Source organism: Ceratotherium simum, chromosome 1 (genome assembly GCF_057802395.1).
Source record: "Ceratotherium simum simum isolate JZ-2026a chromosome 1, ASM5780239v1, whole genome shotgun sequence".
Classification (NCBI taxonomy): domain Eukaryota; kingdom Metazoa; phylum Chordata; class Mammalia; order Perissodactyla; family Rhinocerotidae; genus Ceratotherium; species Ceratotherium simum.
Window position 1 is genome coordinate 75,238,351 of NC_141900.1, and position 15,865 is coordinate 75,254,215.

Here is a 15,865-nt window from a genome sequence, read left to right on the forward strand (position 1 = left end):
TTGTGCACCTTAAGTTTTTAAAAACTGAATAACAAATCCACTCATGCTTCCTAGTAGAAATACTGTCCGTGTGCATACAACGGAATGTTAAAGTAATGTTCTTTTTATTATTTAGTAGCTTTTGACTTGGTAATGAACAATATGTTGTTTTTCCCCTGAGAAATAATTCTAGGACTTTAGTGCTGAAGATTATATTTTATTTTATACATTTTCAGCTTGCTGTTTTTATGTTCCTGGTGATCTTACATTGAGTTAAGCATTTGTCTATCCAAAACAATAAGTCAACTATAGCCAGATTATAACCATACCTTTCCTCTGCACACAAAATCCTATAAACAGCATGTGATCATATTGCTTCTAGAATTTATGATTGTTTTCTTCCAAAAGGAAGCTAAATTTAGCCTAGCAATTCTACATGCTCCCAAGGAAACAATGCCTGCTGTGATTTCTAGAATAAATGAATCTGAACCACAATTCCTTTACTTGACTAACTGAGAAAGTTTAAATATCAACCTAGTCATTAACCACAGATACTAAACCACATTAAACAACCAGCGAGGGGTTAAGAAAGAAATTTGCTATGTTTCTGACTTCGTTGCTGAATGAGTGTAACTTAGTTGCTCTATCGTCCTTAATACAGAACATTGTTTGCATCTCATAATGGTTCTCTAAAATTACTCGTTCATGGCTTGAGTTCTAAAATTAAACTATGTAGAGTCATGTCCAACTGCACAATGCATCTTTATGTGAAACCAGCTAGAGTTTTTTGTTTTCACTCGATGTAAAAATTCCTGTTAGGAAGCTTTGTTTCTAATAGTTTAACTGGTATGGTTCTTTCAGTTTCTTCTTCTTTGTTTCTCATGACAACTGAACTGCTCTTGCCTTGAACGTGTTTTGGCAGATAAACTTCTCACCATGAAGGCACCCGCCGTGCTTGCACCTGGCATCCTTGTGTTTCTGTTTACCTTGGTGCAGAAGAGCGATGGGGAGTGTAAAGAGGCGCTAGTAAAGTCCGAGATGAATGTGAACATGAAGTATCAGCTTCCCAACTTCACTGCGGAAACACCCATCCAGAATGTCGTTTTACACAAACATCACATTTACCTTGGTGCCATTAACTACATTTACGTTTTAAATGACAAAGACCTTCAGAAAGTTGCTGAGTACAAGACTGGGCCTGTGCTGGAACACCCAGATTGTTTCCCATGTCAGGACTGCAGCCACAAAGCCAATTTATCAGGTGGCGTTTGGAAAGATAACATCAACATGGCTCTGCTTGTTGACACGTACTATGACGATCAACTCATTAGCTGCGGCAGCGTACACAGAGGGATCTGCCAGCGACACGTCCTTCCTCCCAACGATATTGCTGACATACAGTCGGAGGTTCATTGCATGTACTCCCCACAGGCAGACGAAGAGCCCAGCCAGTGTCCTGACTGTGTGGTGAGCGCCCTGGGAACTAAAGTCCTGCTGTCTGAAAAGGCCCGGTTCATCAACTTCTTCGTAGGCAATACCATAAATTCTTCTTACCTTCCAGATCATTCATTGCATTCGATATCGGTGAGAAGGCTAAAGGAAACACAAGATGGTTTTAAGTTTTTGACAGATCAGTCCTATATTGATGTTCTACCTGAGTTCCGAGATTCTTACCCCATTAAGTATGTCCACGCCTTTGAAAGCAACGATTTTATTTACTTTTTAACAGTCCAACGGGAAACTCTAGATGCTCAGACTTTTCACACAAGAATAATCAGGTTCTGTTCCGTAGACTCTGGATTGCATTCCTACATGGAAATGCCTCTGGAGTGTATTCTCACAGAAAAGAGAAGAAAGAGATCAACAAGTGAGGAAGTGTTTAATATTCTCCAAGCCGCATATGTCAGTAAGCCTGGGGCCCATCTTGCTAAGCAAATAGGTGCCAACCTGAATGATGACATTCTCTATGGGGTGTTCGCACAAAGCAAGCCGGATTCTGCTGAACCAATGAATCGCTCTGCCGTCTGTGCGTTCCCTGTCAAATATGTCAATGAATTCTTCAACAAGATCGTCAACAAAAACAATGTGAGATGTCTCCAGCATTTTTATGGACCCCACCACGAACACTGCTTCAATAGGGTAAGTCACACATGTTCCCCACTAGAAATTATGAGGTATAAATCAGAATAGGTATTAGTCTACAAGAGAGTATCAAGGGCTTTTTAGTGCTTCGTAAACAGTCTTTATCCAAAATATTTGCAAATTCTTTCCAAGAAGATTTAGGAGTTGAATCTTCATTTAAAAGTAAAATCATAGCTTGAGAAAAAATTAATGTGGTAGGTAAAAGAAAATATAAAATATTTTGACAATTTGGGTTTGCATGTTTGCCAACACTTTTCACATTGTTAAACTTATTTCTCATATAACATTTAGTAGTTCTGGTCAGATTAACACAAAGTTTCACACGACAGCAATTCCTGTACAACACCATTATTGAGATCCCACTGCAGACTTACAACATTTAGAATAAGACGCTCAAGTTAATTTGTGAGTTTTGAAGGCTTTTTTCTTATGAGGCCCCATTTGCTCACTGATATATAAATGAATGGTCTATATTCTTGGCATTACTTAAAGAAACTTAACTCTAAACAACAAAAAAATCTCTTCTAAAATGTTGGTAAATAAAACATTTTTAAGTGTGCTAATATACTTCTCTGAATAAATTAGAAAACGAGAGAAGAAATTTTTGCTCCCAAATCCCTCCTTTGGATCTTGACTTCAATTGTGGACTTCCTGCTTGCATAGCCATGTGTTTACCAAGTTCTAGTTTGGTACTTTTTACCTAGTTGGTATTTGATATTTATAGATATAAATATTTATGATTGATGATTGTTTGTACTTTTATGAAATGGTATTTTCACAGGGGATTTTAGGGAAATTCTTTGTTGCTTTGATTTAGATATAGTAAAAGCTACCAGCTATGCCCAGAGGATTTATCCTGCTAGTTATCAGATCACTTGGTGCCAGAGAAAGAGCACCAAATTGGGAGTCCATTGTGGTCTTGGGCTCTCTTGGTTTGGACCCAGATTTGAACATATGGACCTGGCTCTGCCTCCTAACATAATGACCACTAGTGATCATAATCAGATAAACAAATAGTATAGCTTTTCTAAAGATGATTTGACTCCGGAACTATACATCTTACTTACTCTAGCAGTTTTCAGTCTAAGTAATAAAGGTTATAATTGCAAGCAGAAAGGACATTAAACATGTCCTTGATAAGAGAAAATATATAATTTGCTGAGGAGTACAAAGGGCACACGAATTCAGAAACATTTGGTTCACTTTTGCTGAAATGTCTAGGATACTTCTCCGGATGGAAATTCCAGGTAATTTTTTTATAAAGCTAGAAAAATACTTTCAAGAAAATAAATTCATCTTTTAGTGAACTAAAGACCTAACTTCCCTCCTCCCCTCTCCAAAGTATATAGATATACATAATATGAATACATATATATACCAACTAAGACATTTCTCCATGAATATGTTTAATATATGTTGCAAACTCTGTAAGAAGCAATGGAATTCCTCATGTGGCTGCCCCTTTTCTTCACTATAAAATACAAAAGAATGAAAGGAAACAAAAGGACTTTCAGAAACTTGGAATTAGGAAATAAAAGTGTAATATTAATAGCATTTCACAGAAGACACTTTTCCTGCATCCAATAAATTGCTTCAGAAACACCTTTAAAAAGAGTTTATTAGAAATTCCTCTGGGGCCTCTAGAGCACATGACTTTGCTATTTAAATCTTGTTCTGTTAAAAATTAAAAAGAGACTTTACCTTATGGGAGTTTATCGATATCTTATCTCATTATTTTATTTTGTACATTTCAGCCCCCAGATATACAAGTACTTAGCAATTCTAGAAATTCTCAAAACACATCTGAACTTTATCCTACCCCTTTAACTTTTCTAGTATTCCAAAGGGAACAAAAAGGTGGGATTACCCAATGAAATTCAGGTCAGTTTTATCGCCCAGGAAAAATGCCCAAAATGCACCAACCACACCTGAAACCGTTATCACTCCCATCGCAAAAATTCTTGTGGGAAACAAGATGGGTCTTGCCAACATAGTCTTCTTACAAGGGAAGCCAATTTTTGTACTGGCCAAATTCCATAAAGACAAATACCTTCAAACCTCCTGTATTTATTTGCATATTCATCTCCTCTGGTTACTAAAGATCAAAATCTTCTGAGAATGAGACTACCCACATTCTCAGTTTTCATATACCTGTTCCACTGAAAGACCTGAGATCGTTCCAGTAATCAGCATACAATCATTTCCCAGCTTCGTCTTAAAATGAAGGCACCTAGTGCCATTACTTACACAAAAACAAAATGACTTACAAGATCAAACCAGTTTGGAGAGACTCTAAGCAACAAGATGACTCCATTTTGTCTTGGCAGATTTACTTGGCAAGGGTATCAGGTGACTCTTCTAATAAATTCTTGGAACTGAGTTTTTGTTTTGGCATAAAGTTTGGTGAATAAATACATATATTGTAGTTTTGTTATTAACGTCTCTTATCCATCAGATCTTTATGGAGGGACTGTTGTGTGCTCTGTGGACAAGGTTAAGAAAGCTGCAGCAGTAACTTTCAGCTGAGGCTTCTGCCCAGTCCTTAGTGTGTGGGCACAGCCATGGCAGGGGTTTTCTGGCCCTCCTTGAGCTTCCACTGTGTGCAAAAAGGATTTCTATCACAGGATCAGACAGAGACAGTGCCAGGAAAGGGTTTTTTAAATTCTATGGGTCCAGCAGGTATTTCAGTCCTGATTGCTTATGTAAGATCACCTATTGGGTTGCTTTTCCCACTCTCACATTTTATGAAATGCGTCTGTGCAAATTCTTCATATACATCTTCTCATATTAATGCCATCACTGACGCCCTCTTTTGAGTCATCTCATAGTTTCCAGAGCACATCATCGTCTCCTCTAAGTTATGTGTGCTTCAGAACTCTTTGATTCCACATATGATGCTGTTTCTGGAAATTTGTCCCAAGCCATAGGTACCCATTCATGTAATATTAGTGTTGATTATATCAGTTGTTCTCTAAGAATAAACTCTTCATCTTCACAATGTGACCATTTCCTATGTTGCTTTTGAAAGGGATTCTTAAAGGGTTTGTTTACAGTGATTTCCAATAGTTAGAATTATCAGATTATACACCCACAAATAATTACTAAATCTTTAGCCTTAATATCTTCACCGCCTTTTTTGCTCATTCATCATTCGCCCTCTGTAAGCATCCTAAATCAGTATTGACTGAAGTTGTTTTAGGCTAATGTGTATTCCCTAAACAGCACATTATTATTCAAAATAAAGTAATTAAGAAAATGTCCCATAATGTGGTGACTTTGTAAATCCCCAAATTGGGGGAGAAAAAAACTTTCACCTCTATTTGGGGATAAACAGTACTAAAAATTCAGTTCATTTTAAGCACATTAACTAGACTCTCCAACAGTATCATATAAGGGCTTTATTAGTATGACAATTATTCTAGGAAAAAACACATTGGCCCAATTTCCTACAAATGAGAATCAATAAGGGAATTTTTTTAAATCCCCAAATTAGCCAAGATCCTATTCCCTAAATTGTAGTATACTTACTAAGAGAAATGGAGTAATGTATTTTGGAAAGATTTTTAATCAAAGTTGAAATAAAAAAGAGTTCTTGAAATATCTCTCACCTACCCAGAAAATACAGTTATCACACTACACTGTTTCTTGCTATCTCATTATCAAAGTTTTGCTCTATACATAAGCATTTGAAAGAATAAAAGTAGACTTATATAAAATATTTTCACCAACATCTTGGTCATTTTAGTGACCAATGATTGATCAATTGAAGGGGAAAAGCATGCAGATTGGTACCAGACATACTTGGATGGAAGTCCTGGCTTACTACATACAGCTATGTGACTTCTGCCACATTACTTAAAGCCTCAGTCTCCTCGTTTGTAACATTCAGATAACAGTACCTACTTCACAGGATTTTGTGAAAATTTGGGATAATTTGTATAAAAGTACCTGGCACAATAAGATGACCATAAATTTAGCTCTTTGGCTAAATGGAATGAGACTGAAGTCAAAGATATCTGGGTTCAGATCTGGACCCCACCATTTCCTACCTGTCTGACCACAAGAGCATTATTTAAACTCTATGAACCCATTTTCCTCCATGCAGGACTATTGTGTGGACAAATGCAATAATGTTTGTAGAAGACCCTAACTTAGTCCTTGGCACATTATAAGCAGCAGGTATCATTGTAAGGATACTTGTGTAAAGAAAGGCAAATTCAGGGCTGGCTCGATGGCATAGAGGTTAAGTTTGTGCACCCCACTTCAGCAGCCCATTGTTCACGGGTTCAGATCCCGGGCAAGGACCTACACACTGCTCATCAAGCCATGCTGTGGCGGCATCCCACATATAGAGTAGAGGAAGACTGGCACAGATGTTATCTCAGGCACAATCTTGCTCAAGCAAAAAGAGGAAGATTGGCAACAGACGTTAGCTCAGGGCCAATCTTCCTCACCCAAAAAAAAAAAAACAACTATACCTCACAGACATCTATAGAACATTCCGCCAAACAACAGAATATGCATCTATCTCAGGTAAACATAGTACTTTCTTCAGAATAGACAATATGCTAAGCCCTTAAAAAGTCTCAATAAATTTTTTTTAAAAAAGAAAGGCAAATTCAAATTATTGGATTGTTTTCTGAAAGAGTCACATTCTGGTTTTATTGCTTATGAAGGTCTTTCACTTCCCTCCCTACTTGTTATGAGTGAACCACCTCCAAAATGCTTAATTTGCATAAATCCTTCTTTAAAAAGGAGAGGTAGGGGGTGGTGGTGGTTTGGGGGTAGAGAAAAAGGCAGTTGAATCAGAATTGTACTATAGTCAAGGCAGAAGGTATAAGGTGTGCTCCTTTTCCCAACTTTCAATTCCAGCTCCCCATGGCACTATAAGATGCTATGCTTATGTAATTCAAGTTATACTGTGCATTCAAGAATTTGCAGATAATGCAGTTTTAGAAAAAGTCAACCTCACAGGTTGTTTGTATCAAGCTTCCTTGTTTTTAAATATCATTTACACTCAAATTCAAAGAGTAGCCAACTGCTTCCCAAAATAAAGGAAACTTAAAGTAGTAATTTTCCATCTCCGTTCAAAGAGTGCCAAAGTTAAAGGGTCACCACTCGGAACCATCAAAGGAGGAAAGCAAAGTGATTAGAACAATTTTGAATAAAAACAAAATCAAAACAAGATGCAAACAAGGAATAATAGGAATAGGCAGAAAAATAAACATACAGTGATGTTTCTTTATTACTATTATAAAGATGACAGATGAGTAAAATTGGGTTACATTTAAGTTGTAATGGAAGAAAATAATTGCAGCCTTCCATCAGGAAACCACAAGGACCATTATTGATCTGTCATCCTCAGGGCATGTCTCATGATATTTAATAAAATAAACAAAGATTTATAACTCTTGATAAGCCATATATCTATAATCTCCATACCACACCATTTGAACTGGGAATGTGGAGTCAATGTTACAAATAACATCCATGTAATTATACTGGTTTGGCATGTCTTATTTAAATAATCTAGCACTCTCAAGAGAACGCATTTTGTTTTAGAGATGAAAAATGTGAAGTCAGATTTCAGGGGCTTTTTTGCTTCCTGTGCTCAGAAATGAGAGAATGTTATCCTATATGAAAAATGTTATTGAGCATTCTTCATTCTAAACACTAAATATCTTGGCCATATGCCAACTGTAATAGCTACCAAAGCAAAATCTTGCAGGAAAGAAAATCCTTAAGGTATAAAGATCCAACATACTTTTTAAAAAAATCTAAGTACAAATTCATTAATTTTACACTTGATTCCTTTCTTTCTGTAAACTCTTCTTTATTCTGTCCAAGGCTCAGGGAGTCACTGCTCCCTAACTTATTTATTTGAATTCTCCATGCTTTTCCTGTCCCATGAAAAGTGGCATATTGCATTATTTTATTAAAAGGAATTTAAAATTATTTTCTTTCCAGAATACATTCTTTGAGATCACTGGGCACACCCTGGGGGTATTAGAAAATGTGTTACAGAGTGAACCATTAACGTCTTTTGCTTTTTTCTCTTCCTCCTGCTAATATTTATTTAAACCATTTCATAGCTTATACGCAAGTCCACCCCGCGAAAGAATGAAAAAGCAAAGGCAAGATGTTTTTATAAGCTAACAGCAAGGAAACACAGGTAATGCTAAAACTGTCACCAAAAATGTAGGTAGGCTTTAGCTGTGGATTATATCGGTTCATAATATGATGGATAGTATTTCCCAGATGGGTGGGTATTTAACAGTTAACTATGCCACATGCATTTTAACTTAATTCTTTATTCTTCTTAATGTCTTTTGAAGCAAGTGGTGTGATCTGTATTTTATTTAAGTAGTTGATTTCTACATGAGGATTCATTTGATGAAATAAGTGTAGCAAACAAAAGGAGTTCATGCAAAGAAAATAAATCTTAAAGTTGGGTTTTGAAAAGCTGAAGTGTTAATAAAGCTTTGAAGACACAGCTTTAATACAGGATATTTTCATTGCCATACTACACATGATTAGAGACTTCTGAAAGCGTGTGGGATCCTGCATTTTTATAAGAATATTAATCTCCTGGAGTAATAATGGATTTTTTTACTTGGAATAATATATCAAATTTTGGGTGTTACACCCTTGCTTCAGACTTCTATCTTGTCAACAGCCATCCCACCCTACATTCTTAGCTCCTCACTCTAATAAGAAAAATGAGGATCTGTCAGAATTTGGCTAGAAGACCCACTGGGAATTTCTGCCATTGCTTATTCATGGATTGGCACGGATACTGAGTCAGTGGGCACATGGAGTCCAGAATGACTCAGTGCCCAGATGTGTGCCGTAAGTCACATCTCCAGCAGCCAGGGAGGGCTGTAAAGGGCTCATTTATCAGAGAAATGAAACCAAGGGCTCAGCTACTCTTGAAGTCCTTTAAACTCCCTTGATTTTTTTTTTTTTTTTTTTTTTTTTTATAATAGTGGATGAGGTAAGTGATTCTAAGATCCTGGATACGTTCCAGTCTGCTAATTATATATTTTTTCTAACTAAAATGTTCCAGGCAGGTTCATTTGCATATGAATTGCTTGCTGAGCAGTGTTGACTTCCTATCCTAAAAGCCTTGGAGAAGAGGTTTACTGCTCTTCACCCTAGACCTAGGCTCACATTGGAGCAGGTGAAGTGTGTCTGCCTTCTATACGTCAAACATATTCTCTAGTTTTTCAACAAGAGGACAGAAAAATGTCTTACAAACACACTAAATATAGAATAAAGGCTTATTTTAACCATTCTTGATGTTCACAAATGGGGGAAATGGTTTATGAATAGTATAACTATAAAACAAAAAAATAAAAATTGTGGGGACCAGCCCGGTGATACAAGTGGTTAAGTGGGCGAGCTCTGCTGTGGCGGCCCGGGGTTCGCCGGTTGGGATCTCAGGCGCGCACCCATGCACCACTTGTCGAGCCATGCTGTGGCGGCATCCCATATAAAGTAGAGGAAGATGGGCATGGATGTTAGCCCAGGGCTGGTCTTCCTCAGCAAAAAGAGGAGGATTGGCAGATGTTAGCTCAGGGCCAATCTTCCTCACAAAAAAAAAATAATAATAAAAATTGTGAATTGACACTAAAGTCTGACTTCAGTTGTCTTATTTGGGGAAATCACCAAAATGTTCATCAATCAGAGGGCTTTAAAATGGAAGGTGATATTTCAAATCATGCTGTAGATAAAAGGGGTGAATTAAGGTCAGTTTTGATTTGTAAAGCATTCTTTTCTAGAGCTGATTTTATGAAAATTAAGTTTGCTGACTTGTCATCTCAAAATACATGGATTATTCATGATTTGTTAGAATTGTGTGTCCATGTACCAGAAAAGTGTAAATCTTTATGATATTAAATTTTCTAATGACATTTTAAATTTAAAATTCGATTAACACTTGCATCTAGCAACCAGTCTACTAACTAAACTATAGATAAAGTGGTGCTCAGGAAATGGGAAAAATGCAAAGATTAAATTGGTCAGTTAGCTGAATGAATCAATAGTATTTAGTGCTAATGCACTAAACAGGTTACAAGCACTAATGCAGTGGCAGTCAATAGCAAAAACGAATATCTCTAAAAATTATCTTGACAATAAAATGTGCAATATTTTCCATTTATTTTAAACTAATTACATTACATGCTTGTTCTTTCATCTTATTAGCTTAAGCCAAGTGCTAGAAGCCTAACCATTTTATTTAGTACGTAAAATGACCAAAAACTTGTAATCATTGTTTTCATCAAGAGACAGAGGAAAGGATTTATTCATACAACCAAGATGCAACAAGAAATCCAACAGCTCTTTATTGAGTGCCTAACCCTGCTGGTGTTACAGTGGTGAATGAGATAGGCACGGTTCTTGTCTTTATGAAGCAAACAGACTAGGGGAGGAGATGACAATAAACCATCAGGCACACCAGTAAACAAATGCATCATGGTAATTTTTGAAATATAGTGTGAGGGAAATAAACATCTGTGAATGTAAATGAGGAGAATATGTTAATTTGGTAGTATAGTCACAAAAGGCCACTCCGAGAAAGTGAAAGTTAACTTTTACATAAGGCTAAAAGTTAACTTTTACATGAAGCTCAAAATTTGGGAAAGCAATATATCTTCAGTACATGGACAAGTACATAGCCAGTATTTAACAAATTAATAATTGTTACTTATTTCATAAGCTTTAGGTCTTAACTAAATGCTGTTGGCTGGCTTTTCAAAGTGGGTTCTGGCCATCAGTGCGTATTATTTTACACTTAGAAAACGTTATCACACGAAGTGGAACTATGCTGGAGAATTTAACTTTTTTAACAGTTTCTGTTTAAGAAAAGTTGTCAATGTGTTCAAACTTTGTCTTTTCTTTGATTTCTAAATGATTCAAGTTACTTGTCATTAAGTGATTCTTAGTATGAAGAAGACAATGCGGAGATTTCTAGAAGCTAAAGACATAATTTAGGAAGTGCTCACTGTCACTGCCTATCATAGCCTATCACCTGATCAGCTCCTTTGAAAATAGATATTTCTTATATCAGTCCAAGTTGTTTCTTTTTTGTCCCTCTCTCCTTTCTTCTGTGGCCAACACTTGGGACGCTATTTGTCGGAAGAACCTGTGTTTCTTGGGGGTGGAAGGGATTGTCCTGTTACCAGTAAGTCCTGTGACAGAATAAATCATATAATTCTGAGAATACACGAAATAAGCTCTTTCAAACTATCACAATTGTAAAAGTTAATAGAATTCAAGGGAATGTGATGCTGAGTGAGCCCAAGTCATATTGTCTTTCTGCATCTGTGTATTGTTCTCAGCACAACTGCATCCATCTTAGACCATTTCCTTCTCATGAGAATCATGTGGCCTAGAGGGCCAAGTGAGAGACACATGCTCCCGGGACTCACGAGGATGTCATGAGCACCTACTGAACGTCCAGGGGCCTGCTCTCTAGTTAGTGCTTCCTTTGTGTTGTTCTAATGCATTTCTAGCAGCAGACACATTTTGCCTTTCTCTTTCATTTTAATCATGTTTACCTATATATATTTAATTATGCAAATACCTCAATTAGTTTAAGGTCTTAGAGGGCAGGCAGTTTGTCATGCTTCTTTGTACCTAAGCATATTGCTTTGCAGACCCTAGACAATAGTGTTGATTTTACTTGAGAACAAATTTTGTCTTCCAAAAGAAATCTGTATATTTACACGGTAAACAGAGACCATCTGAATTGCTGAAGTGTTTGGAGAAAAGTCCTTGATAAAAATCTACAAATGTATTTTTATGACTGGATCATAAAAGGCAGTGTTTTTGTCATCTCCACAAACCAAGAAGATTTGAAATGCAGGTGCAAAAATATGTATGAGGGATCAAAAGAAATACTCACCTTTTTCTGTGTTCACTTTGTTCACTTTTGTTTGGCCGAGAAAGAAGTGGAGTTTGCCAAGGGAAAAGAGGAGGGAATAGGAGGCATTTAATCTTCAGGGCTTATTCCTGCGCCTACAAGTCAGAGAGGTCACTGGCTTGCCCCTTCCTGAAGGCTATAATTATAGGCAGAGGACTATTTATTTTCCAGTAAAGTGACCAGAATCTTGAATGTAAGAGATTGTTTATAAGAGTGCCCTGTGTGTAGGGGTTATACAAAGCCTCAAGAAAGATAATAGGGAGGTAAGATTATTTTTCTTCATCTATTCACTAATATGAGAAGGTCTAAGACTCTGAAAATGTTCTAAAGTGCAATAAAAGAGGTGAATATGAGGTCAAATTAGATGATCCTGATACTTAAGGAACTGAATTAAATGAAGAAAGAAGAGGAATTTTTAATAGAATATAATATATTTGATGATTCATTAAATGTAAACTTATTTGTGGCTCCAACATCATGGTAAACAAGAATCAGTAAATGTATTAGTAAGAGTAATTGAGAAATATTTCTAATTTAAAAAACACCAGTTATGTTTGGTTTATCTACAGCTGATATGGAAAAAAATGGGCAGTGTTTCTTACTCTCAGCCAAACTCACTCTCATTGTAGGAGAGTCATAAAAAAGGTATTGATTCCAAGTAGAATTGGGCAGACAAAGCACAAGATCAATTCTGTTACTGGACCAATATTAAGAATATTAGTGAGTGTTTGCAAATGATGAGTAATATGTAAGTGGTAGTTTAACAGTAGTAGGTATAACTTGTAATTAACGTTGAAAGGTCCAAGTACAGGTTTCGACATGTACAAAGAGGACTAAAATATGTGCCTGCTTTAAAAAGATATTGTGGTAAATTGTGACAATGATTATGATATTTTCTATCTAGATACTTTTTTAGAATCAAATGCTTATGATAACATAAGGAGCAATTTCAGATTTTTAGGCAAAGAGTCCTTTTTATGATCCTGGGTATGCAGCATGGTGGCACACTAATTACCCCCATGCCTCCTCTCCTGTCTCCATTTGTTTTTAGTAGATTCTGCACAGGAAAACATATTCACCTCAGTATTGAAACTTTGAAGTTCACCATTTGTGGCACAGTTATAGATCGTAGAAGAATATATACCAGAACTTTACTACACCTAACAAAAGAAAGTTCTTTATTAAAAAAACAAACAAAAAAAACCCTCCAAATTATTATGAGATCTAGGGTAGCTGTGGTGTAAACTATATGATATTGAGTATCTTATGACCCTACTGATAAGATAAAAATCCAATTGAATGCAGATGAACTCATGAAAAAAGAAGGATTATGAAATATTTGGAAAGTAAACACCTAAATTTTCATAAGTAAATATTAATTTAGTATTTGTGTGAGCTTTAGATATTAAAGCTTTCCCTGCATTTTCTGGGCCGTTAGAACCAGCTGTTATAACTCCTAGTGCCTTATTTAGTACTCTATGCTCAGGATTCAAGAACTAGTTAAAAAACTGTCAAATTTTCTATTTTCTCTGCCAATATATAATAAAATCTCTGTTCCATGAATGGCTAAACAATTATTTTAATAACCATTCTGGCATAGCTTCATTTTACCTTTTTTGCTACTAGCAAGGCTTTCATTTTATACTTTAAACTGGGTAAATCACAAGTTAAACTGAACTATTGTTTGTTTAATGCTCTGTTTCCTTCTAGCCTTATTCTTGTCTATCAGCCTCAGCCCAGTTCCCCAATGGCTCAGGAAACCCTCAGTTGGGATTAAGTAATAGTTTACACAGCCTCTCTCATTCATTAACCCATGTTGACATTCTCATTCTGTGTATCAACCTTATTTAAGACTTTCTTAAGCACTTTATCCAGCTGCTGGTTTGGGTGCAGCTAACAACACCTATTTAATCAAGAAACTTCATACTTCCAAAAAATCGTTCAGCCTATCTCAGCCTTCTTCATGAGCACAATCTCTTTTAGTCTGCTGCTTCTGTTCTTTCTTCAGAATGAAACCTGGTCTCATTCACAGTAGATATGAAGTTTAAAAATCTTTACTTCTTCTCTTCTTCTACGTATACACAAAGCAGAAACAAAAAATTTGCATGTTATCATTCCAGACAGGATTTGTTTTATAAGTGTGTTGAAAATGATGCCAGTAAGATCACACTAGATCTTTCTGGTTCCATCCTCATCCCCAACCAGTCTGTTTGTCTCCATACTGCTGCTGGAGTAAGTAATCTTTCTCAAAAGCAAACTCATTTGTGTAACTGCATCCCTTGCAATAATGTGAGGGATCTCCAGTGGTTTCAGAGTAAAATCTACATTCTTTAGTATCATAGTTTAAGGCATTTCTTACCTTGACCCTGGCTACTTCCTGGCTGTTACCGGTGATGTGCTGGTAAATATTTAACTCTAGAGAGAGAGGGAACAGAAGTCCCTGCTTTGTAGTGTTTGCCCATTTCTGTGGTGTAAATACCTCCACCAAACCAATTTCAAGCTATCAAGGTAAAGTTACTGAACAAGAACTAAGAAGAAATGTTTACAGTTGTTTCTATAATTTCTCTATAATCGGCTGTATATAATCTCTATAATTGACTCTCTATATAGTGTACAAGATGTCTCAAGCACACCACTGCCATTCTACGCTACTCTCAATCTACCTTTTTTTTTTTTGGTGAGAACATTTAAGTTCTACTTTTTTAGCAAATTTCAATTATACAATACACGGTTATCAACTACGGTCACCATATTATACATTAGATCCTTAGACCTTATTCATCTTTTAACTGATAGTTTGTACCCTTTTACCAACCTCTCCCTATTTCCCTCATCCCCTATCCCCTGGCAACAACTTCTCTACTGTTTGTTTCTATGAGTTTGACTTGTTTTTTTTTTTAATTCCATATATGAGTGATACCATGCAGTATTTGTCTTTCTCTGTCTGTCTTATTTCACTTAGCTTAAAAAGTTTATCCATATTGTCGCAAATGACAGAAATTCCCTTCCTTTTTAAGGCTGAATAATATTCCATTTTATATATACACCACATCTTCTTTCCTGTTTGTCCATTCATTTGTTGACAGACATTTAGGTTGTTTCCATACCTTGGTTATTATAAGTAGTACTGTAATGAACATGGGAGTATAGACATCTCTTTGAGATAATGGTTTCATTTCCTTTGGATATATACTCAGAAGTGAGATTGCTGGATCATATGGTAGTTCTATTTTTAGTTTCTTGAGGACCCTCCTTACTGTTTTCCATAGTGGCTATACCAGTTTACATTCCCAGCAGTTGCATACAAGGGTTCCCTTTTCTCCACGTCCTCTCCAGCATTTATCTCTTGTCTTTTTGATAATAGACATCCTAACAGGTGTGAGGTATTTTGTAGTTTTGATTTGCATTTCCCTGATAATTAGTGATATTAAGCACCTTTTCATGTACTTGTTGGCTATTTGTCTGTCTTCTTTGGAAAAGTATCTATTCATATCCTTTGCCCATATTTTAATTGGATTATTTGTTTTTTGGCTAGTGAGTTTTATGTGTTCCATGTATATTCTGGATATTAACCCTTTATTGAATATGTATTAACCTATCATTCTTGTAGTTCCCAGATCCATCAGTCTCCCTCACAACTCTGCCTTAACATTTATCACTTCATCTGCCTCAAATTCCCTTCAACCCTCATTTTATCAGTTTAACACTTTCTCCCTATTCTTTACAACTCAACTCAGGCATTTCCTTCCCCTCAAAATCTTCTCTAGCTTTCCCCTCACCCGATATTCTGGATAAGCTGCCTTTCCTGAGAACTCTAGT

General features: G+C 36.2%; 1 protein-coding gene across 2 annotated transcripts in view; it reads left to right on the forward strand.

The window, feature by feature from the left end:
* MET (MET proto-oncogene, receptor tyrosine kinase) overlaps nt 1-15,865 on the forward strand; it is a 112,085-nt gene that overhangs the window by 25,539 nt on the left and 70,681 nt on the right. For both annotated transcript variants that reach the window (XM_004418777.3, XM_014785497.2), the window contains exon 2: nt 902-2,118. In XM_004418777.3, the coding sequence (XP_004418834.1) occupies nt 916-2,118 (1,203 nt within the window). In that variant the 5' untranslated portion in view covers nt 902-915. The remainder of the gene's footprint in view (nt 1-901; nt 2,119-15,865) is intronic.